Source organism: Vitis vinifera, chromosome 9 (genome assembly GCF_030704535.1).
Source record: "Vitis vinifera cultivar Pinot Noir 40024 chromosome 9, ASM3070453v1".
NCBI classification, from domain to species: Eukaryota; Viridiplantae; Streptophyta; class Magnoliopsida; order Vitales; family Vitaceae; genus Vitis; species Vitis vinifera.
In genome coordinates, this window is record NC_081813.1 from 20,127,910 (window position 1) to 20,152,585 (window position 24,676).

General features: G+C 34.8%; 1 protein-coding gene across 2 annotated transcripts in view; it reads right to left on the minus strand.

Annotated features, from left to right (window-relative positions):
- Positions 1-24,076, minus strand: part of LOC100251847 (vacuolar protein sorting-associated protein 53 A) — a 47,263-nt gene extending 23,187 nt beyond the window's left edge. Inside the window, exons 1-8 of one of the 2 annotated variants that reach the window (XM_002271534.4) lie at positions 23,881-24,076; positions 17,910-17,976; positions 17,287-17,381; positions 14,114-14,170; positions 13,769-13,919; positions 11,289-11,359; positions 10,151-10,275; positions 38-198 (exon numbers count right to left, since the gene is read on the minus strand). In XM_002271534.4, coding sequence (XP_002271570.1) covers positions 38-198; positions 10,151-10,275; positions 11,289-11,359; positions 13,769-13,919; positions 14,114-14,170; positions 17,287-17,381; positions 17,910-17,958 — 709 coding nt within the window. In that variant the 5' untranslated portion in view covers positions 17,959-17,976; positions 23,881-24,076. Of the gene's footprint in view, positions 1-37; positions 199-10,150; positions 10,276-11,288; positions 11,383-13,768; positions 13,920-14,113; positions 14,171-17,286; positions 17,382-17,909; positions 17,977-23,880 lie in introns of those variants that run through there. The other variant, XM_010656834.3, reaches the window with a different exon arrangement.
- Between the last annotated feature and the right edge of the window lie 600 nt (positions 24,077-24,676).

Sequence of the window (24,676 nt, forward strand, 5' to 3'; positions counted from 1 at the left end):
GAAATAAAATAGCAACAGAATATGAAGTCAGACAAACCAGCTCCTTCAAAGATCTGCCGGTATGAAGTAAGCTCCCTGCTGCAAAAATTCTTTACCAAATCTTCCCTCACAGATGGTTCCAAAGCATCAACAACTAAGCAAGCATCAGATAACTGCTGGAGTAAATTTGTTTCTTCTGTCTCTTTCCCAGTACCTAAGCTGGTATATATAATTTGAAAAGGGAGTTCAAGAAAGCAATATTAGAGGAGAAGAATCTTAGAATATATGTGTATTTGACCTATTTTAATATGCAGATAACAAGATTATTCTTGGAAATTAACCTAGTCATGAGATTATACATGTCCATTTGTCAGAGGGGCTAAACAAATCTGATGAAAATGTCTCCCAAAAAATTAAATAAATAAATAAATAACTATGCAATGAAGACTCTCATGCAACATGGGTCATGAACAACTTCCAGCAACAAATAATAGCAAAAGGTGCAAATGGTCGGGAAGGTCACAAGTTCATGAGGAAGTTACAATTTCTTAAGGCAAAATTGAAAGATTGAAAAAAAATCATCTTGGATGAAATAGCTAACATTGATGTCATTGAACAAGAAGGGGTTCTCTCTTCTGATCTTTCTGCTCAAAGAGTTGAAAGAAAAGGGGAACTAGAGGAATTAATTTTGAGGGAAGAAATTCATTGGAGACAAAAAGCTAAGGTGAAATGGGTTAAAGACGGGGATTGCAATTCAAAGTTGTTTCACAAAGTGGCTAACGGGAGACGAAACAGGAACTTCATCAAGTTCTTGGAGAATGAAAGAGGTTTGGTGTTGAATAATTCCGAGAGCATCACAGAGGAGATATTACTATATTTCAAAAAGCCCTACTCGAGTCCTCTTGGAGAGTAGAAGGCATTGATTGGTCCCCTATATCAGAAGAGAGTGCTTCTAGGCTAGACTTCCCGTTCTCCGAAGAAGAGATCTTTAATACCATTTTTCAATTAGATAGGGATAAGGCGCCGGGGCCTGATGGTTTTACCATTGTAGCATTTCAAGATTGTTGGGATATGATCAAGGATGACTTAGTAAGGGTGTTCGCAGAGTTTCACAGTAGCAGGATTATTAATCAAAACACCAATGCCTCCTTCATAGTTCTTTTGCCCAAAAAGTGTCAGTCAAAGAAGATTTCGGATTTTAGACCTATTAGCCCGATCACATGTCTCTATAAGGTAATAGCAAAAGTCCTGTCAGGGCGATTAAGAGGAGTACTACATGAGACTATCCACTCTACTCAAGGTGCTTTTGTTCAAGGGAGACAAATTTTGGATGCAGTTCTTATAGCCAATGAGATAGTGGACGAGAAAAGGCGATCAGGGGAGGAAGGAGTTGTATTCAAAATAGACTTTGAAAAGGCTTATGACCATGTGAAATGGGATTTTTTGGATCACGTGTTGGAGAAGAAGGGGTTTAGTTCTAAATGGAGGATTTGGATGAGAGGTCGTATGTCTTCGGTCTCTTATGCTACTCTAGTAAATGGTAATGCTAAAGGGTGGGTCAAGGCATCTAGAAGTTTAAGGCAAGGTGACTCTTTATCCCCTTTCCTGTTCACTATTGTTGTAGATGTGTTGAATAGAATGATGTTGAAAGTTAAGGAAAGAAGTGTGCTAGAGGGTTTCAGGGCAAATAGAAATAGAATTAGGGTGACCCATCTGCAATTCGCAGATGATACCATCTTCTTTGCTAACTCTTGCGCGGAAGAATTGCAAACTCTTAGAGTTTATTGTTAGTGTTTGGGCAAATTTCTGGGCTTAAGGTCAATCTTGACAAGAGTAATCTTTTTGGCATCAGCCTTGATCAGAATCATCTCTCTAGATTAGCCTTGTTGCTTGAATGCAAGGCTTCTGATTGGCCTATACTATACTTGGGTCTTCCTTTGGGAGGGAATCCAATTGCTTGTGGATTCTGGGATCCAGTGATTGAGAGAATATCTAGGAGATTAGATGGGTAGCAAAAGGCTTACTTATCTTTCGATGGTAGGATAACTCTTATCCACTCATGCCTTTCCCACATTCCTAACTACTTTCTTTCTCTATTTAAGATTCCCGCTTCAGTGGCTGCAAAAATTGAGAGATTGCAAAGGGATTTTCTTTGGTCAGGGGTTGGGAAAGGTAAAAGATATCATCTTGTTAGTTGGGATGCGGTGTGTAAGCCGAGGGTAAAAGGAGGGTTGGGGTTTGGGAAGATTCCTTTAAGGAATCGTGCTCATTTAGGGAAGTGGTTGTGGAGGTCTCCTAGGGAGAGTACAGCTCTGTGGCATCAGGTCATTCAAAGCATTTACGGGACACACTCAAATGGTTAGGATGTCAACACTTTAGTCAAATGGTCACATCGTTGTCCTTGGAAGGCTATTGCACAAGTCTTTCGGGATTTTTCCAAGTATACTAGGTATGTCGTAGGAGATGGGGAAAGAATTCGTTTTTGGGAAGATTTGTAGTGGGGGGATCAGATCTTCAAAGTCCAATATCCAAGACTATTTAGAGTAGTCACGAATAATAATATTCCTATATCTTCAATTCTCGGTTCTGATCGCCCTTTCTCATGGAACTTTAATTTCCGTCGTAATCTTTCCGATTCTGAGATAGAAGATCTAGAACGTCTCATGTGATCTCTTGATTGTATGCATATATCCACTTCGGCTTCAGATGCAAGATCATGGTCCTTATCTTCTTCAGGATTGTTCACAGTCAAGTCTTTCTTTATAGCCTTGTCTCAAATGCCCGACTTATCTCCATTTTTCCCTACTAAGTTTGTATGGAATTCTCAAGTCCCCTTCAAAGTTAAGGCCTTTATTTGGCTTGTGGCACACAAGAAGGTAAATACTAATGACTTGCTACAATTGAGGAGACCCCGCAAAGCTCTTAGTCCTGACATTTGTAAGTTGTGCATGAAGCAAGGAGAATTAGCAGATCATCTGTTCCTTCATTGTTTTGTGTCGTCGGGGTTGTGGCACAAATTATTTCAATTAGCCAAGATGGATTGGGTTCCTCCGAGAAGCATTTCAGACATGATGTCCATCAACTACAAAGGTTTTGGAAATTCCAAGAGAGGGTGGTTTTGTGGCAGAATGCGTGCATAGCTTTAATTTAGGTTGTGTGGCAGGAAAGAAACGCCAGGATATTTGAGGACAAAGCTAGGAATTCAGAGAGTCTTTGGGATTCCACTCATTTCCTTGCTTCTCTTTGGGCTTTTTGTTCCGCAGTTTTTAAGGGCATTCCCCTTAACGTGATACAACTAGATTGGCTAGCAGTGTGTAGTTCCAACGGGACGATTTAGTCAAGGGAGATTGTTCGTAGTTTTCTTAGTGTAGTGTCTTGTTATCTTTTTGTGTTGTTTAGTTTCATCTCTGGTGGGAGGATTCCTCATCCTTCTATTGTTCTTTTTTTCTATCAATATATACATGTGTTGTTTCCTATCAAAAAAAAAAAAATCATCTAGACCATCCTGAAATTGGTTTTGCTTCAACAAAAACCTTGGACGACCAAAATATGATGGCAAGTGCATTAATGCTCCTCTAGAGTGTGTCACTGGCTTATACTCAATAGCATGTATGTCAACAACACAACTGGCCAGGACAATTGTGCTAAGCCAATTATACAAAGTTGATCCCAAGCCTAACAGCCCATTTGCCTATATGGAAGGCCAGTTGCTTATGTGGGGGTGTTTTCCTAGTGCACCCTTTCTTCCTTGAGAAGGTGAGATAATAATGTCATTTGACATGGCCTTAGCAGTTACCAAAAGTAGGAATCTCTATCATTGCTCTATGAAATTATTATCAACAGTAAGAGACAGCAAAAATGGTTATGGTGGGTACATGATCATGGCTTCCATCAAACACAACACCTTCTCAGGCTAAAAATGGAAAACACAGCCATTCACATCAACAGAATGATATCACTGCCAGAATCAAGGTCTAACAATGAGACTAGTGTAGTTTTAGGCACAATATAGGAGCACACATAAATTACGTAATATTTCGTGTGGGTTGTTATCAGTTGTTATGCCACACCATAGCTTGCACAAGTCCTGACATATGCTTCTTTCCTGAGCGACCTCACCCATTCACCTCATGTGGAGAACGGTGAAAATTCCCAAAGAAATGAAAGAAAAAAGGATATGGTTTTATCTTTGGACTTTCTTTAAGTGACCAAGTCTGTGTTTTGGGGGCATTTCATTCTTCCTTTCATCACATTGCATCAGTTTCAGTTCTACTTTGACATAGGGGATTTCTTACTGCACCATAGCTAGTCCCTTCTCATTAAAGGAATTTTCATGCAAATCAAGTTTGAGGCAACACGAGGAAAGGGACTCCATCTTGATCATAGTCATCTTGATCATAGTCCCAGACAGCCTCTTATTGTAAACTTACTAGGAGCAAACCCCTCTCCAATCCAACATAATCAAACTAACAAGAATACTGGAGGACTCTTTAGTTATAGATTCCCACAGAGGGATGAGGTAGCTAGCTTATATTGTTTTTTTCCTTTTTGGATCAGAAACAACTCAAATTTATTGCAATCTGAATCTAGAGGTAGTACACGTTTCCCACAAGTAATCAACATACATCCTCCTATCCTCAAAAGTTCTGGCTTTCCTCTCTACCACAATCATTCACAGAGTGGCTATCACAGGTCCTTGTCACCACTCCTCCCTTAATTCCTTCCCAAACCCACCCTGGCACATAATAACCAACACATCTACAACATCTCTAGGGCCAAGCCAAGAAATACAAGCCAAAATGAACCACCACCACAAACCTAGTGTTAGGACAATTGTAGAAAGAGGTGGCCAGCTGATTCACTACTGTAAACTAATAAGAATACAAACTAAGTGTTAGGACAACTGTATAAAGAGGTGGCCAGCTGATTCACTACTGACAAAGCACAAGATACAGCACTTAGTTTGATGATTTTGACCTTAATAATATGTATTAAATGATAGAAATTAACCTTCTTAGTGGCTACCGAAATGTAAAACTCTCAAATTCCAAAGAAAATTGTAAACTTCCAAATAAATTTGGCTGGAGAACAAGAAAGCTAGATTATTGCTGAGAAAGGAAAAGACAGACTTGGAGGAGAAACAGGTTGACGATTCCAAAGTCCAACACCTCCAATCCAAAAGGAGGGAAGGAAATAAACATGATGTAAAGAAAGAAGAGAGTAGAGGCTTTTTATTTCTTCCTACATTGGATTATAACAAAAATTCAAGTTCCATAATAGGAAGTTTAGTGAGAAAAGCATGAAACATGAAAAAAGAAGTGCCAAAGAAGATATAGAGATAAACTAATGATATGCTACAACTGAGAAGATCCTACAAAACGCTCAATTTTGATGTTTGTTTGTTATGTATGGAGAATGATGAAACAATAGATCATATCTTCTTACATTGTCTATTGAGTTTAGGGCTATGGCATAGACTATTCAGCTTGGCTTATATGGATTGGGTTTCTCCTAGGAGTATATGTGAAACGATAGTTATCTCATATAAAGGATTGGGAAGTACCAATAGAGACAAGGTGTTGTGGCAGTTCGTTTGTCTTGCTTTGATTTGGGTTGTGTGGTGGAAAAGAAATGCTAGGAATTTTTAGGACATAGTGAGAACTTCAAAGGGTCTTTGGGACATAATTCATTTCTTAGAGTCCACACCTTATAATGCTTCTTCCCCACAAGGGTCCTCTATTAATTTAATGAAGTTTCTCTAACCATAGAAGGCAACACCCACCCAACTTTAAACAATGAGAATAAGAAGTGTCATAAAATTCTCATTTTAGCACAATGAATAAGGACATGATCAACTGATTAATCCTGAACTTGACAAAGATTAAATCTATTTGCCAAAGTTCATCCCCTTCTTTTTAACTGGTTTAAAGTCAAAACCCCACCAAAGTTGCTTCCCAAGCAAAGAATCCTACTTCTGTAGGCACTGAAGGATTCCATATTATGTTTGCTGGAAAAAGTTCCTTCTCTTTCCTACTCCAAACAAAAGTAGAAAACTTTGACTTAGAACAATCCACCCTTTGATTCCTTCTAACCAACTATCTTTTGAACCCCTCTTCATTGAATACTTTTGCGACTTGGCTAAAAAGGCCTCAACACCTTCCAACTCTCAATCATTGAACTACCTTGAGAAACAAAGGCTCCAATGCCCTACCTCCCCTAACTCCTCTCATATTTATACAACCCACGCTTCCTTTGAGGTGTTTATGGTGAACAATGAAGATAAAGATGCTCAGTCTTGTATGGATACACCATGTGTCCTTTCAGAATATTACACTCAAAAACCATCTTTGAGCCTAAGGCAAACATAATGAACAAAGTTGTGTTAGCTAGGGAAATGGCTTCCAAGGACAAAAACGAACCATCTAAACACAAAATTGGTGTCATAGTTGCAGCCACAAATGCTTCTAAAAAGACAATGCCATAACAAATTTCATTATCTAGGAAATTTCTATACAACAAGCACATCCTTCCACCCCCTTCCTTACAACCAAACTCTAACCCAAACCCTAACCTCACATTGAACCTGCAAACTTGGCTCTTCCACTCAATTGACCTCTCCTTCTTTACTATACATCGGACCATAAGATATCTCCTTAGATTCTCTCAATCCTAAACCCAACCCAAGTAAGGATCTTGGAAATGGAAAGGTCGTTCCCGTGCCCCCCACCACAATGACACAAAGACCTTCTTCAACCATCAAGCCTCCTAGAGTTCTTCTCAACAACAAGGTCCAAAATATTTAGCACCCCAAGATTACATCCTAACAAAGACCTAAAGATAAATGCCATCTAGTGGACCTGCACCCAATGAAGGAGGTGAGACTATAAAGATGATCATGGTTAATATTAAGCTAGTTAAAATATTGTTTTATATATTAATCTTAAGGCCAAATACTACATCCACAACAAGCTTAAGAATTTTAGCATAATTCTTAGAGAAGAAGATGGTGCTATCATCAAACAGCAAATGGGAAGCCCTAACAGTATGCTTCTTGACCTCAAAACAATAAATAAAACCTTTGTCTTCAGCCTTCTAAATCATCCTATCCATTATCTTCATCTTTAGCATGAAAAGGTAAAGGAAAAGAGGGTTCCTTGGTGAAGACATTTAGAAGCCCCAATCCAACCACTAGCCAGAACAAAGAAAACTAACAGAGAAAAAACAGCACTTGCTTGATTTCCTCCATCTAAACCAAGAACCTTTCCTAGAAAACAACGTAGTCTAAAAAACCCTTGAAACTAGACCTTCTAATTCAAGATGTCATTAGCAATAAAATAACATCAAGAAATGAATGGTCTACCCTTAACAAAATGCCCTAGGAGGGGTTGATAATCTTGTGAAGCACATGCTAGAGGCGCCTTGTAAGGACCTTAGCTAAGGCCCTTTTTGGCTTAGCTGTAGCTTTTAATAAAGTCCTTTGTAACAAGATATGCACTAGGAGAGCTTATTAGAAAGAGATTTGTGAGTGTTTTGTTAAAAGAACTTATTAAATAAATAAATGGGTGGTTTTTTACTTTATAAAAATTATTATTTGATACATGTCAATTCATAAAGTTGCAAAGGCAAATCAAGGCTTGGAGAGCTACTCCTACTTGCATTTTTTGGATGATATGGAAGGAAAGAAACAGGAGTTTTTTTTATAGTGAGGAATTGTCTTTATCAAAGGCTAAAAAATTTATTCCTAAACAATTTCTCTATGTGGGTTAGGTTGTATATAGGTGGTGGCTATATGCATTTGATTGATTTTATAGAGTGGTTGGGTATTGGATGAGGGAGGGAGTATTTTTTTGAACGCTTTTTTCTGCTTTTTGCTTGTTTTACTTGTATACAACCTGTATGCTCTTACGTATTTTTTGCGCTTTTATTGATACAATCTCTTACTTATCAAAAAAAATATAAAGTTACAAATGTCCACGTGAAAGATTTTTTTGTTTTTTTTAGGTCCTTCTTAGGGACAAGGATAATAAAGGTGAAAGTGCCATTCATATAAATGAACTCAATATGGTAGAATTCTGCCAAAACTTTCAACAAATCCCCTCCAAAGATAGACTAACACTATTTTTATCTTTATCTTTTCTTTTTCTTTTTCTTATTTTTTTCCAATAAATTTCAATATTTGAAACATTGAAGCTATTCTGAATATATATTTAACACATGACTACAAGAAGAAGATTTTTTTTTTTTTTTTTTTTTGTGGGCGTGGGGGTTGGAGGGGATCAAAAACAAAATATATATTGATAATAGTAAAATTGAAGAGGAGGATGAGATGTCCTCACAAAATACAAAACTTGATCAAAGTAAGACTATACTCCTCCATTGTACGAGGAGAAGTACTGATAAAAGCGTGTACAAAATATCTCAAAAACCAAAATCAAACTCTCTCAAGTGTTATCCACCCCTTTCAAATTACAAACCGAAAGCCTACTAAGTAGAATAACATTAAGTGGAATTCCTCTAAAACTAAAAGTGACAGTACAAGAAGCCCAAAAAGAGCAGTAGAAATGCATAAGATCTCACAACATCACTTCTATTCTACATTTTTCCTCAAAAATCCCAACATTTCTCTCTTGTTACACAACCCACAACACGATGATGCATGCAATATGCCAAAGAGATGAACAAGATATTCTCTCCCCCCCTCTCCTAATTTGCTTGCACCAACATCCTTTTGAATGGCAAATGGTGTTTTTTTCCACTCCTTTTACTTTCGTTTTATAGACAAAAAAGTTGAAAGTTGAAATCCTTGCTATGATTGTTGACTAACCAAAATTCTCTCTTGCTTTTGCCACAGATAAAGATCCAATTTATTTCATTGTGTGAATCAAGAAGCATGAAGCCTTGAGGCCTTACCCATGTGGCAAGGACTTGGGCTGGGGGGAGGAGAGGTTTAGGTTTGATTCCATTACACAGACACACAAAAGTCCATAGCAAATGGACAACTTTTATGGTTGTTGTTGATCAAAAGCACTTGTTTTAACTCAATTTATAATCTGCTTTTATTGGCCTTCTAGAAGGCAAAACTCTTCTTTTTAAGCTCAATAAGAGCTTCTGCCTGTATTTGGAAAATTTTACTAGATGAGCTTTTGGCTATAAAAGAGCCTAACAGGGAAGCATGGATAATGTAGCCTATCATGGAAGCCCTTTTTTGGTTTATGCACAAAGTTCTTCATATTCATGAAATGTTCATAGCACAATGTTGTCCTTTTAAAATCACAGCATCAACTTCAGCATCAACTTCCAATTAAATCTAAAAACAAGATGCTACTTCAAGCAACACTTTAGAGCTGATTTGAGCTTAACCCAACCTGAATACTACCAAAATGTAAGGATGGATAGTGGGAATTGGAAAACCATCACTCTGAATCCAATCTTAGACCTCCACATGGGAAATGGTTCTCTTCTAGAACTAGGAACCATTTTGAATTCAATTTTTCATTATATGTAGAAGGGAAACTAACAAGTTCCCAACTTTTACCATTATGTATCCCTTTTTATTGAGTGTAAGAAACAAGATGGACATTCTTTTAGAAAGCAAAAGGAGATTGTAGAAAGCAAAGGGAGATTTAGCACTTAGCTGTCAAACCTATATGTTGTTATAAAGAAGTAGGAAAGATGATCAACCCATGACAGCATGACTAATCAATTTAATGTGTGCAAGTATGATCTTCAATTACATATATAATTTTTAAATTATATGCAATGTAAATAACAATATTTCTGTGCCACTCATAACTTCATGCAAGACCCATGTTTCATCAAGTACATTGTTGGATTTCATGTGCTTTCTATGCACATCAAATATCAAGCTGATTGGAGTTTGAAAGTTATTTCATGCATTCAATTCTCTAAAACAGAGTTTTACTTCAAATTCTTTATTAAATGAAAAGCAAAGAATATGGATCATATGGCTACACTTATCTAATCCATGCTATTCAATATGTGTTACATGCATTGAAGGGATATTGATGGCCAGAGCAAAACATTGGGCCCACATGACATTATCAATGGCATAAACATAACATTGTTTCACACCAAATATAATGTGATCTTTCCAAAGATGAATACCTGAGTTACAATAAATTTAATTTTCTGATCAAAAAGGATAACATACCTAGAAAAATCAGAGAATACATGAGACTTAAGTATTTGTTTTATGTTCTTGAATTTCTCCCTCAGCTCTGTGATCTTTGGAACATCCCTATAGGCTTCAAAGTGGCTACACAATTGGTTTACAGCCTGAAACACATCAATAACCAAAATTAGCAAACATGATAGATCTTTCATATGAACAAAGCCAACAATTCAGAAAAAATGTCAAAAGCTCAACGTGAAACACTTTCTTTCCTGCTGAGATAAGGTGTCACCACCCTTGTAGTTTAGGGAGGTTTTATATCATTTACAATAAAATAAGGAGACATATTTACTCATACTCTCTTTCTCTTACACTTCAATGTTTGGCAATTTATATTTATCTCCTTTTTTTTTCAACAGTATAATAAATTAACTGTAGCCCTTTTGATTGATCTATTATTTTTTGCTTGTGCCCATACAATTCCTTTTTCTTTTGTTGAACTAGACACATATGGTTTGCCAATAATGTCCTCAAACTATTTTCCAGTGCATCACATGTGTTTACAACTATGCAGAAAGGGGAAGCTGATAAGTTTTTAAACAGCCAAGAAAATTTATTGGCAAAAAATATTACATGATAAGAAAAAGTTCTCTGCCACTTGTAAACATGGCAGAGCTTAAAGGTCATGAAAATGCATTTAAAAAACCATGGAAAGGCACAAGAGAATGAACAAGACAACAACAAATCGTGGATGTCCAACCAAAAAGTACCTTACATTAAAATTCCATATATCAGCAGACTTGTATGCCTCTCCTAATCAAGATTCAAAACATTACCAAAACATTATTTTTTGATTTACTAGTTGAACAATATTCGGACAGTGAAAAACAAATACAAATCACATTTTCCACATCAAGAAAGTTTCCAAAACTTTTACCAGGAAATCCCAATATCATGTAAACTATATTTTCATTTCCCACTGGAAAAACCAAAAAAGAATGAAGCTTTGGCATTCAGAAGTACTGCAAGATGAATGCATATGCAATGAAACAGCAAAAAAATAATCAAGTTAAGGACTATTAAAGGAGAGTGTCCACTCAGAAAAGGGAAACACAAAGCACTTGGTAATCTATGACAAAGATGATGAAAATAAGTATTCTGCTAACAGCTAAAGTACCTCTAGCTGAGCAGCTGCTTCCTTATATTGTCGTTTTGAAGCCATTACTTGAAGTTGCTCAACAGCAGACACTGCCATATTATGGAAAAGGGTTCTGCAGTAAGAATTCATAAACAAAGATATGTCTTCAATAATTCAAATCTGTGTCCAAACCTTAAGCTGATTGAACTCTTTATGAAACGAAAGAATGGCGTCCCATTAATGTTTAAGGTGTAATGCTCAAAAGATTGCATATCAAGTTTTTGTTAGAAAATTGCATTGTGGAATCAATCAATCTAAACTCCAGTTACAGAGGAAATAAGCAATTGGGTACTGAGCTTGTGTCAGAAAATTTCACTCCCATACAATTGTCTTAGAAAAAGAGCACGACCCAAACTTATAGGGACTTGACTTCATTTAAGCAGAAATTCCCCTTACAAATATGAACCTAATCTCTTTGTTAACTATGGTTGATCAAGATTTTAAAGGAAAACCAACAAGGTTGTGAAAATATGAGAAATAAAATATAAGCTCTACTAGATGGCTAAAGAGATTTGAAATCCTTTAGCACCAAGTTTTCCATATTCATTGATTCTATCTCAGAACATCCACAAGCCATTGGTAATGAGCTAGGTTCTTAGATCCATGGCACCCACTAGAGGAAGATTCCATTTAGAGAGTGTCTTCTCAGCTGACCTCGGAGACCTGCATAATAGGTTTCAATCCAGGCTATCCAGCAATATAATACTCAAAGAGGTACGCACAAGTGATGCATTAGTTGATGCCCGGAGGGAGAAAAGGAGAAATAAATTAAATCCCACAATGCCTCCATAGCTGTCCATCTATCCTCAAAAAAATCCTTGCATTCCTCCCCCACCATATGATCCAAACTAATATGAGACTAACAATACACCACAGTGACTTCCCTCTAGAAGACCTCCCAAACCCTTACAGGAATTGTCATAATCTCCACCACACTTCTAAGTGGAACTCAATCTATTCCAACAAGTTCAAACAACCTATGTCATAATGTCAATGCTACTAGGCAGTGTAATAAAAGATGATCCATTAACCGACTCCTCTTACAGATGACACAAAATTCTGTGCTAATGGCTTTACGAGGTCTCTTCTATATTCTCATACCAAGACCAAAGAAAGTCCTTGAACAACTTGTCAATTCTAGAAACTACATCACCAGAAATGCTAAAGCCAGAGATAAAATATGTCAATACATATGCTAGAAAAGATTGGATGTAATCATACCTTTAAATGGAAAATAAACTTTCTTCCAACAGCCAAAATATTTCAACACTTTTGTTACCACCAGATTTCAAAATGCATGAGATTTAGAGTTGCTCTCTGAAAAAGGCCAAAAACTTTGTAGGGCCTTTGCTTGTCCTATACTCACCCAATCATGGGAGTTAGTTCCAAAGCGCACTCTTAGTGAATGTTGACTCCAAATAGAGACCTTTGTCATGGTTCCCTTTAAAACCCAGCACCATGCCCCATTTACCAATTTTTCTATGCTAGTGGACAAAAAGAGATAGTTTCATTAGCAAACTGGAGTTATGAAAACATCATGCAATCCTTAGCTGCATATAAATCTTCTGCTAGACATAGACTTTCCACACTAGAGATCTTTCTACTTACGATGTCCACCACTAGTGTGAACAAAAAATGAGGACTGAAAACCCCATGCAATGACCTACTTCTAATCATATAGATATTGTCTACTTGAGACCCCTTGGGCCCTTACTACTATAAAACATGTCTACATGATTAAAAGGAGTTTATATATATATAGTGTCGGGAACTTTTTCCTTTCAAACACATTTTAAAGCCATGAGGGCCCACCAAGCCCAACACAAACAATATCTACATGGTTCGGAGCAAATGGTTACAAATGGTATCAAAGTCGATCCTCAATCCAATGTGGGAGTTTGTTTGACCCAATAAAAGGTGTCTACCTATTTGGCCCCGCAATCTCGTGAGATACAATGAAAATGTTGTGTTTGCATGGGAGAATGATTGTCATATACACCATCAAATAGGGGGAAAATTTCTTGACACTATACATGTATGGTCTCCTTTTAACCATGTAGATGCACTTTAAAGTCATAAAGGTTTGTTCAACCAAGAACAAACAATATCTACATGGTTGAGAGTGGATCGTTACAATCCCCCCACCCTCCCCCTGCCCTTGCATAAGTCCCATAGAGGATCAGACCTCCCATTAGCTTCCCAATTTATCAAAACTACATAGCATAGATTATAAGCAGCACCTAGCCCATCTACACCACCCAGCTGCAATGCCATGACCCAAGATCCCAATCCACATCATCATAAGATAGCTCAAAATCTACTTTTGAAAGCCATCTATTCTTCCTCAAAGAACATTAAATTAAAGATTTATTTGGCCATGAGTCCACAAGAAGTCCAATGAAACTAAAAGAAGTTAAAGAAAACACACGTGGAAACAAAAATGGGAAAGAAAGGCTAACCTAACATGGTAAGACGATGAAGAGCAGTAATTGTAGTTGTTATATGCTTTTTTGCAAAATCCAGCTTCTTAATGTCACGACATATTTCCTGAACCATTGTTTCACTTTGCTCAGCTTTAGTTTTAATTTCTCGAATCTTATACATGAGCTCCTGCTTACCAGAAAGAAAATAAATAAGTTAGCAAAGCCAAAGAACAAGAAACACCATCTGCAGCATCAAGAGGGTGAATTTAGCGAAGGAAAATTCTTATTGACTTCCTTTAAGATGGACATCATTACAAATGCCCAATAAAGTTTGTTGGTTTTAAGGAAAGAACTGAAAAATCATTTGCTAAATGAACAGACCTCCACAGCATGCGTTGCAGCAGCAAGATCTTCCTTTGCTTTGGTTCCTGAATTACTCTGCAATTGCAATAAGTAAGCATCAAAATATATAAATGACAAATATGTATGTCCGTAAATAAATAAATAAATAAGTACACACACACACACACACACATATATATATATATATTATCTGATAGGAAAAATAATTTTGTCCCCATTCGGACTTGAACTGAAACCTCACACAAACCCTCCCCAACCCTTTACACTCAAGCCTCAAGGGCAATAAATAAAGAAACGTACATACACACACATATATATGTACATCATTCATTACAAGCAAATAAGCACTAGTTACTAGCAATTAAGCCCTTGAGCCCTGGCTCAAGTGGTAAAGGGATGGGGAGGGTTTGTGGGGGGTTCGAGGTTCAAGTCCCAATGGGGACAAAAATTTACCTATCAAAAAAATTAAGATATTTTCCACAACTCTAATACAAAAAGACGTTTAGTTATATGAGCAATGCCTAAACAGAGGTGTACTACCATTCATCATGCCAACATCCATAGTCCCCAAAAAATGATAATCATAATTTAAGTGTGTGGGTTAGGCATGTAAATATTGTTATGCACATGATTGCTAAATCTATGGCTAAACTCTTCGTACTCTAAGAATGAATTAAGATGTTAATCATGCACACCACTAGACAAGGCACTTAGAATGTTAAAATACCAACAATTTTCAATGTTTTAAAATATTTTAAAATGGATCCCCTTATAAAATCATACCAATCAGCTGGTGATGATTATAATGAGTGCATCATATAGTTCTTTAAAAAGCCTCTAGGACATTCTACTCACCATCCAACATATTGCAGCAAGGATAAGAAGGCTAGAATACAATTACACAATTTTGTACCATTGGATTTTCTACCTAGCCTGAGCACTACAAGGGCATGTGAGCCAAAATTTTGAGATAAAAAAAAAAGGAATAGAACAGAAGGATGCTTCATAACTCCAAAAGAGAGGAGAAAAATACAGCCAACATCAACACCTCCTAAGACAACTCTCAATGGAGCAGAAGTTCCTTATAAAACGAGAAAGAAATAGGCCTCTCTGGGCATGGGCATCAACTTCCTGGTTAGCTAATCACCATGTCCATCTAAAGGGCCCAACCATTATGCTCACTCTCTCTTATTTTTTCACCTTAATGGACTATCTCATATCAATTAATTGTAATGCCAAGGGTCTCTATCTTGATGAATCTAAATGAAACATCAACCACAATTTACCTTTTAAATTTCTATGTTAAATTTCCACCAAAAATTTCCAGTTTATCTTAACCTATTGCATGCTAGAAATAAAAATTCGAATAAAAAATACTTCCTAAAAATGTACTATACCCATACTACTTTCAACTCATTGAGGACCACATTAGAAAATACTAGAAAATTGCAGATTGTGGTGGCATCAAATGCATAAGTTTAGTCTGGAAGCCAATTCCAAGAAATAAAAAACAAAAACATTGTTCCACTGGCCTAGAAAGCTATTGGAGAATATAGCTCAAACGCCAACATTAACCGACAACAAAATCCTAAATTATAAAATTATCAGTAACCTGGTTAGGATATGATCGGTAACCTAACCAATTTATCACTCCTCTTCAAAGAGATTACGACAGCCTTCAAACAATGTAATAATAGAAGGAATACAATTTGATAATTAAAAAGAAAATAATGATAACAATAGTAACAATAACAATGATAATAATCAACACACTTCCACCAAGAAATTCTATCCATAATCCATCTAAACAAAGACATTACAATGAAATCAATTGCAAAGTAAGTGGAGTTGGAGATTTGCTACAGAAAGTGAGTCCTTATGGAAGCTTGTTATTATTGAGAAGTTTGGGTAGAAGAGGGACAACAGTGTTCTTGCAAAGCAAGGGATTTGTAGGAGTGTGGAATGCAACTAGGAGAGGGTTGGATATCTTCAAAAGTAGAACCTGTTTTGTTATGGGAGATGAAAAGAGAGTAAAGTTCTAGAAGGATAGATGGTGGATCAGTCTCCTATAACCATGACCTTTCCCTCATTTTATGTCATCGCTTCTCCGAACGATGCTTTGGTGTCAGATGTTTGGGATGAGCAGAATATGGTGTGATTGTTTGGAACAAGGAATGCAAAAATTTCACAGTCAAGGTCTTTTCTCCATAAGCCTAATAAAAAATAAAATAAATATTTTCTTTAGAAGCAACTAAGGAGACCTTAGACTAACTAAAAAGGAGGGGATGGGCTTTGGTGAGTAGGTGCTATTTATGCAAAGACGAATCAGAATCAGTGTATCACATTCTTCTTCACTATGATAAAGCTAATGTTTTTTGCAAGATAGTTTCTCTTTGTTTGGCACTGCATAGGTGTTGCCTTCTTCAATTTATGAGGCTCTTCTAAATCGGAAAGGGTCTTTTGTGGGGAAAAAGCAAAATAGTGTTTAGAAGGCTGCTCCTTTATGCATGTTGTGGATTATTTGGAACGAGAGAAATCAAAGATAATTTAAAAGTATGGCGCTAATGACCAAAACGCTCAAATCTCCATACATAGGTTAGGAGGTTCATAGAACACTCAAATCTCCATACATAGGTTAGGAGGTTCATGGAACACTTGAAGCTCCACACGTCGGTTAGGAGGTTCATAGATGGCATGTCAATGTCTAAAGTAGATTTTGTAGATTGGTTAGATCCTCATTATACAGACAGAATTGTTTTTGTCCTCTCTTCTTTGTTTTGCCTCTTGGTGTCATTTGTTTACACCATGTGTGCTTTAATGCGCTTTTCTGTTAGGTGCTTTAATAACATTTTTGCTTGCCTTTAAAAAAATAGGGGCGGGGGGAATCAATTGGATAGCAACATAAGATTCATAATTCGTCGTATTTATATCACGTGTCAGAAACTTCTTGAACTTGGAGGTTTTTGCTTTCTTTTTGGAGGATCTCTCACCCTTCTTTGTACTTATTTTTACTTACCTTAATATACTATACTGTTGTTTGTCATCAAAAATATCATGTCTTATCAACTACCACCATATTTATATCCTGCATATCAAATTTAGTGGAGCTCAAATAGAAAGAATATTCTAGTTTAAAAACCTCTGAAAATAGTATGGGGTACATTAAAAGGTCAATAAGCAAAGAATCTTACCTGTTGGCGAACAGCTGCTAATATTCCAGCATCCACACGACGAATCTCACTATGTATCTTTTGCATAAGTGGCTCAACACCAGATAAAGATGCCTCTGGATATTAACCACAGTTCAATCAAAAATGGAAGTGAAAAACTAACAAGATTAACTCTTGGTACACCAAGACTTTCAACCAAAGACTAAATAACATCATTTTAATAGCACCAATGCCATATTTCTTTAACCAGTGTACAAAGATACATACAAATTGAATTAATTCAATCCATAAAAGACTACAAGATAGACCCAGGATAAAAAGACAGAAGCATAGGAAACAAAAAGAGGCTAAGACCAACTCCTGATCCACAACTAAGCCAATCAATAAAATCTAAAAAGGCGGTTGTGCAACTCTTCCTAGACCACAGGAATAAGGCCTTTGGAACTACCACTTTTTTAGCTTAAGAATAGGAAACTCTAATCCTCCAAAGAAACCCTCATTCAAAAACCTAAAAGAAGCTAAATTGTTTAATAGAAAAATCAAAGACATGGACTCAAGAATAATAAAATTAAATTAAATCCTAAAACTATAAATTAAAAAAAGCAAGAATTATAGGCAACTTAGATTAAGAACAAAGAGAGAACCTGTAGGGAACATCTGGTTGATGTATTCCAAAGCGCTGGACTTGTCCATTGCTGGTTAATGAACCACCTATAAGCAAATGACACATAATTGGGAAACAGTGAACAAATCCATTCAAACTATTCTTTAAAAATTTAAAATCAGCACAATTTTAACAAACTAAATCATCATCAAACTCATATTTAGTTTACTAAAACAAATCTGAGACTATAACTTTGTTTAAGGCTTTGGCAAGTTGGGTAATCCAGTCTAGACCAACACAATCAACCCAGATGACAATAAGTATAACCCAGGTGCTTATACATACACCCTCCTTTTGACTAGTGCCTGTCAATCCACACTTTGTCTATCAAAAAAAGAAAAAAAAAAACAAGCATAAGTCTTTGTTCTTCACAGATGCAAGAGAAGCAAAGAGCCTAACAAAAGTAAAGCTGTTACACTATTAACTCTGCTTAGCCCACTAGTGTTTACATTCAATTCTCCTTTTGTTCTCTATGTATTTTATACTTAATTTTGGTTTTTCTAGATTATTGCAAGTGCCCTAATCTTTTTAAGTAGTCTTGTGAGTATAATTTCATGTTTTAAAATAGTGTGGCTACAAGCCTACAACTACAAGCAATTAGTAATTTTTATCAATTTATGGACTACAAAATATATTCAGTTAGTATCCTTATTGGATTATGAGTCTTTGATTAGGATAAAATAGTTCTTCTTAGGGATCTGATACAAAAGCATAGTTCTTCTTAGGGAGATTATTATTCACTCAATAAAATTAATGTTCTTTCTAACATTATTTTATAATTCTGTTATGCATTTCTACTTCTTTTCCCTCTTTGTCAGGGCATAATCCATCTTCCAATATAACTGAAATCAAAAGAAGAAGAAAAAAAAAAGGAACAAAAGCTCTAAGTACAATATTTCGAGGAAATTGGATGGGTGCAAAAAAGCTTTTTTTGTCATGAAGGGCAGAATAACTCTGATTCAATCATACTTGTCCCACATCTCCAACTATTTCTTATCACATTACAAGATTTTAGGCTTCCAGCATCAACAGTGTCAAAAATTGAGAAATTGCAAAGCAATTTTCTTTGATCAGTGGTTGGGGAGAGCAATCATCTTATTAGTTGTAAGCTAGTATGTACTCTAAGGAGTTTAGAGGTTTTGAGTTTGGGAAGATTTATTTGCAAAATTGTGTTCTCTTAGGCAAGAGGCTTTTGAGGTTCCTTAAGGAAAGTTTTACTCTTAAGCATCAGGTTATTATGAACATTTATGGTACACATCCTAATGGATGAGATGCCAACATTTTAATCAGATGATTAAATCAGTGTCTCTTCAAGGCCATTGTATAGATGTTCCAAGTTTTTTCTACACACACTCACTTTATGATGAGTGATGAGGCGAGAATTTGTCTTTGGGAAGATTTGTCGTTGGGGGATCAACTTTTGTATTCATAATTTTTCAAGTCTTTACAAAGTTGTCACAGTTAAAAATTTCACCATATCAACTATTCTTGGCGACTCTTCTTTTTCTTGGAACATTAATTTCTGATGTAACCTAATTGATATGAAGATTGTGGACCTTAAAAGACTCATGTCCTCTCTTACTCATGTGCACATCCGTCCCAAATGTGAGAGCCTAATCATTATCTTCTTTGGGCTTCTTCTCAATAAAATCATTCTTCATGGCATTGTCCAATTTATCAAATATAATTCTTTTCTCTCCAACCAAATTTTTATGGAAATCTAAAGTCTCATTTAAGGTCAAGGTCTTTGCTTAGCTAGTGATAAACAAGAAGGTAAATACCAACAACATGCTATAGTTCAGAAGACCTTTCAAATCTCTAAATCCTTATTAATGCATTTTATGTATGGGGAGTGGAGAGACAATCAACCATCTACATTGTTTGATAACTTTGAGGCTATGACACGGTCTATTCAAACAAGCTAGGATGAATTAAATTCCACCCAAAAGTAAATATCACATGATCATTTCATAAAAGGGTCAAAGAGTTGTATTAAAGGTAAGATCCTTTGGAAAATTACTTGTCTCACATTGCTTCGGATTGTATGGCAAGAGAGAAATGTTGGAATATTTGAAGATAAATGGAGGGCATCATATATTGCAGGATCAACTTCACTTCTATTCCTCTTTCTATGCCTTTTGTACTGATGCTTTTAGAAGCATTCCTCTCAATGTTATTCAAGTCAACTGGTTTTTGATGTGTAAATCAAAAGGGTTTGGATAGAAATGAGAGGAGTTTAGTCTAGGTATGAGCAAATGACATTTATGTATATTCTTTTTTTTTTTTTATCAGAAACGAAGAAGATTATATTAATAAAAGAACAAATACAGAAGAGAAAAAAGAGACAAAAGAAAGAGAAAAAAACCAAGGGAAGGATGAGAGATCCTTCCTACACAATAACCAAGGAGAACACCCAACAATAGTAATCTAAAAACAAGAGAAAACCCAACAATCTTCAAACTCTTTAAACGCAAACCCCAATCCAATTGATTTGTAGGATGCTTAGAGACATTTATGTATATTCTTATGCAGACTATTTTTTTTTTCTTTGTATAGATCTCCAAGTATAATAGAGGAGTTCAATCATATTTTGATCAGGTTTTTGTAATCGTGGGGAGGACTTTCCATCCTTCTCCTAAACTTTTTATCCATAATTAATACATCTTTTTTTGTCATCAAAAAAATAAATTAAAAGAAGAAGAAGAAGAAGAAACAATCAAGATCTAAAGTCTAAAACCAAAGACATGAGAGTTAGTCATTTTTTTGTTTTTTTTTTATAAGTACGAGATTGTATTAAAAAAAACACAAAAAAGTGCACAAGAGTATACAGAATGTATACTTTTTTTGTTTTGATCAGTAAGTAATATATGTATTGCAAAAGAGGCGCTAAAGAAGTGACTCAAATAGATACAGTGTAGAACAAAGAGTATATAGAACGTATACAAAGAGCATCAAACAAAAAACAAGAAAAAGGGTACGCAAAAAAATACTCCCTCCCTCATCCATGACCCAACCAATCTATGGAATCAACCATATGTGCATATCTTCAGCTATAAACACCCTAACCCACACAGAGAAATTGTTAAGGAAAACATTTTTTAGCCTTTGATCTAACAATTCCTCACAAGCAAAGTATCTTCTATTTCTTTTCTTCCAGATCATCTAGAAAATACAAGGAGAGCTAGTCATGGCTATGGGGAGTTTCCTTTGCAGGTGTTGGGTCAATGCAAACACAACATATTCTTACCGCAATTTGGAAAAAGATTCCTTCTGTAAAATGATTTATGAAATTGCCTCCAATATATCTTATGACATCTCATATATTTTACAAAATGAATGGAATTAATATGTTCAGCCTTGTCGCAAGAGAAAAAAAAAAGCAATTAAATGAAATATTTCCCACCCTTTTCCTAAGAATAAATATCCTTTATATTTCAAAATCCATCATAGTTCATGTAATTATAAAGAAGATGTCATTTTAAAGGCTCTTGCCTACTTATTAATGAAAATATTACAATATTTTTACATAAAAAGTAACTAATAGGAGCTAATTTATATTTGGAAATGTATTAAGAAGATCAAAAGTTATTAAAGAAGTTGAATAATTCTAAAATTCATTTTTTTTTCACTTAAAGAACAAAGATCTTCTGGGACAAAAGTCATATAGACAAAAAATTAACTCATTGGCTTAATTTTTTAATAAGTTAGTAAAGACTAGCAATTTAGACAAACCAACCTCATGGGGATATGAATACAAAATTATTTCATACAAGAATAATTATGAACTAAACACACAATAAGATCTGGTGCATTATGGAAGATGTTGGGTTTGGGCAAGGTAGTCATTAGTCGTTGTAAGTTCATGAATATTTTTGTTCTAGATATCTCACATTGATTTCCAATTTAGAAGTAACTAATTTAGATTATGGTACTCAAGTATCATCAAAACAATGGTACAAACCCTTTTGCTGCTTTTGTTGCTTTTGTTTCATCTCAAGATGGAAGATGACGTATTTCATATTATTGATTTAGAAGTTCCTGCCCTTATGGTATTCTTGGTGCATTAAAAAATTAAATAAAAATTCTAGGATGTTGTTATGGCCTAATTAGTAATGTTTAGGTCATTCCCCACTATTCGTAAAGTAGATTAAATCCCAAGTAAAACTTATGTTCACTAATTTGATTTCAGAAAATGACAATGCAAATAGCATCAATATTTTAGATCTACTAGTATGATTGACAATGATACAAGTAAAAACAGACAGTGATCAAGATCATTTAGCTTAATGTAATGATCGCAATTGTTTCAATTTAATCATGACAAGTCCCCAATGAAGCATCAGAATTATCCTAATTCAATAGAATTGTGCAAGCCATAATCAGGAGGTGTTGGTGAAATTATTAGGAATGTTAATAGTAAACCCATCTAGCTAGAAGCCGAAATAGGTATAGTTACCCTAGGACCATGAAAATCTTAAAATTCACAGTGCATACAAACTTAAAATAAAACAAACAAATCAGAAGCTCAGAACACAAACACACATAAAAGCAAAAAGTCTTCCTAGCCATTGCAAAGAACAGAAGTGAACAAAATATAAAAAAGAAAAGCACTGTCAAAGAAACCCTACACAAACCAAAAATTCTGAATGGAGCACACACAAACTCTAATCAAGAAGATAAAAAGCCCTCAAAACCCACAAACACAGATATATGTTTTTATGTGCACATACTGCATTTGTAAACCTGGATCGAGTAACTATAATGGCATCCAACCCCAAGCAAGCAAACAAACACTACAATTGCATTAAGTTACACAAATAGAAGACACAGAGATGAAGCTTTCAACCATTTGATAACAAATGGGAAAACCAAACAATCAATTATATAGAGCATATTTCTCCACAGAGAACTGAAAATTTCCATGGAGAGACATGAGAGACGCTCAGAATCCTACAAATTCACTGAAAATTAATTACCTTGATTTGACTTGAGATTTTGGAGATTGATTCACGAAACTGATTGTTACCCAAAATAGTTTGAACAGAAATTTTGGTGGAGAATTATCTTAGATGGGTGTTCTTGCCTGCTTTGTGATAGCAATCTTTGTCTCTCTCCATAGCAAGAAGATCATCATCATGTATAATACACTAGGTAACTATCATTAATTTTTGATAAAAAAATAAATAGAAGGAAAAAAAAATTCCTTGAGAAAAAAGCAGTAAAAAAGTATGAATTTTGAAGCTGAAAAAATGTTCATAAATTTAAAATAGAAAAAACATTTGACAAAAAGTTAAAAATTAAAAAACAATAATTTAAAAAGAGTATAAGATTTAAAATAAAAGCTTCTTAGTTTTTGTAAATGCAGGTGTAAGGGCATCGAATTTTTTGATCCAATATAACAAAGTCTAAGCACATTGCCATTAACTCCTATTCCAATGCTTTTAATTTTCAACCATTTCACATTATTTTTATTTATTTTATCCATTAAATATTTGCAAATTTAGAAACTAGATACAATATCATACTATACCTTTTAATGCATCAAATCAAATGTTGTTAGCATAAACCCATACATGAATATCATCAGAAGCATTCAAAAAGTCCTCCAGAATTTCAATTAAACCTAAAATTTAATTGACTTTTGGTTGACTAGAACTCCTGTATTATATATAAATAAAAAATAATAAAAGATAAAAGCCTGATCCCAAATGAGAAGGGAAGCAATTATGAAGAAAATTCCCAAATTCATTAGTGCTTAAGCATTTAAATCCATTTTCATCACAATTGCAGCTCATAACAATCGAGGAAACAGAGATCAAACACGAATCGATCAACAAAAGTTCAAACCTTGCAGAACGAAGTCACAGATCTAGAAACAATTCACACAAAACCAGACAAATGGAATGAAAACAAGACGGTGAACGGAGATTGAGATGAGAATCGGACCCTACCTCGCCCGAGAGAATTGTGGAGATCCGACTTTGAGGAAATCGAGTAGAAATTCCAGAGGGCGAAGATAGATCTGAATCGAGGGTTCCGTTTCTCTGCGCTTCACTCCAGTTTTGGATCCTTCAAAAATTATATACCGTTATCATCCTTCATTCCTTCCAGACCTGGTTGGGTAGTCTGATGAAAGCGTTCTAGTATTTGCACAGGAATGTTTTTTGTTTTTTATTTTTATTATTGAGTATAATAACTTTTATATAAAAATAAATAAATTTATATTTTTTTAAAATTGATGTAATTAAAATTTTTTAATACTTTTTAAATCAATTGTTAAATGTTTTTTCTAAGTGATTATTATATATATATATATATATTAAAATAATAATATCTTAATAATTTAATTAATTTTTAAAAAATTAATACAATTTCATTATAAATATTTAAGATTTTTTGTTTTATATAGAAATTAATTATTATTTTAAAAAAAGAAAAAAAAAATGTTTCCCAATAAATACTAAATTTTAGTATTTTTAGAATTCATTTAACAGTAATTTAAAAAAGTGTTTTTAACTCTTCTAATACTTAAAAAATTTTATCATTCAAGTGTTAAAAATGTTAAAAACGTTTTTTAAAATCACTATCAAATGCACTCTTAATTCAAAAACATTAAAGCATATTTTATTTCATATGATAAAATTGGTCAATTTTAAATTATATTCATGATGTAAAACCTTAAAATCATTAACACTTCTCTTTTTAATTTGTTAAATTATAATTTTTGTTTTTCCATTATTTCATGTT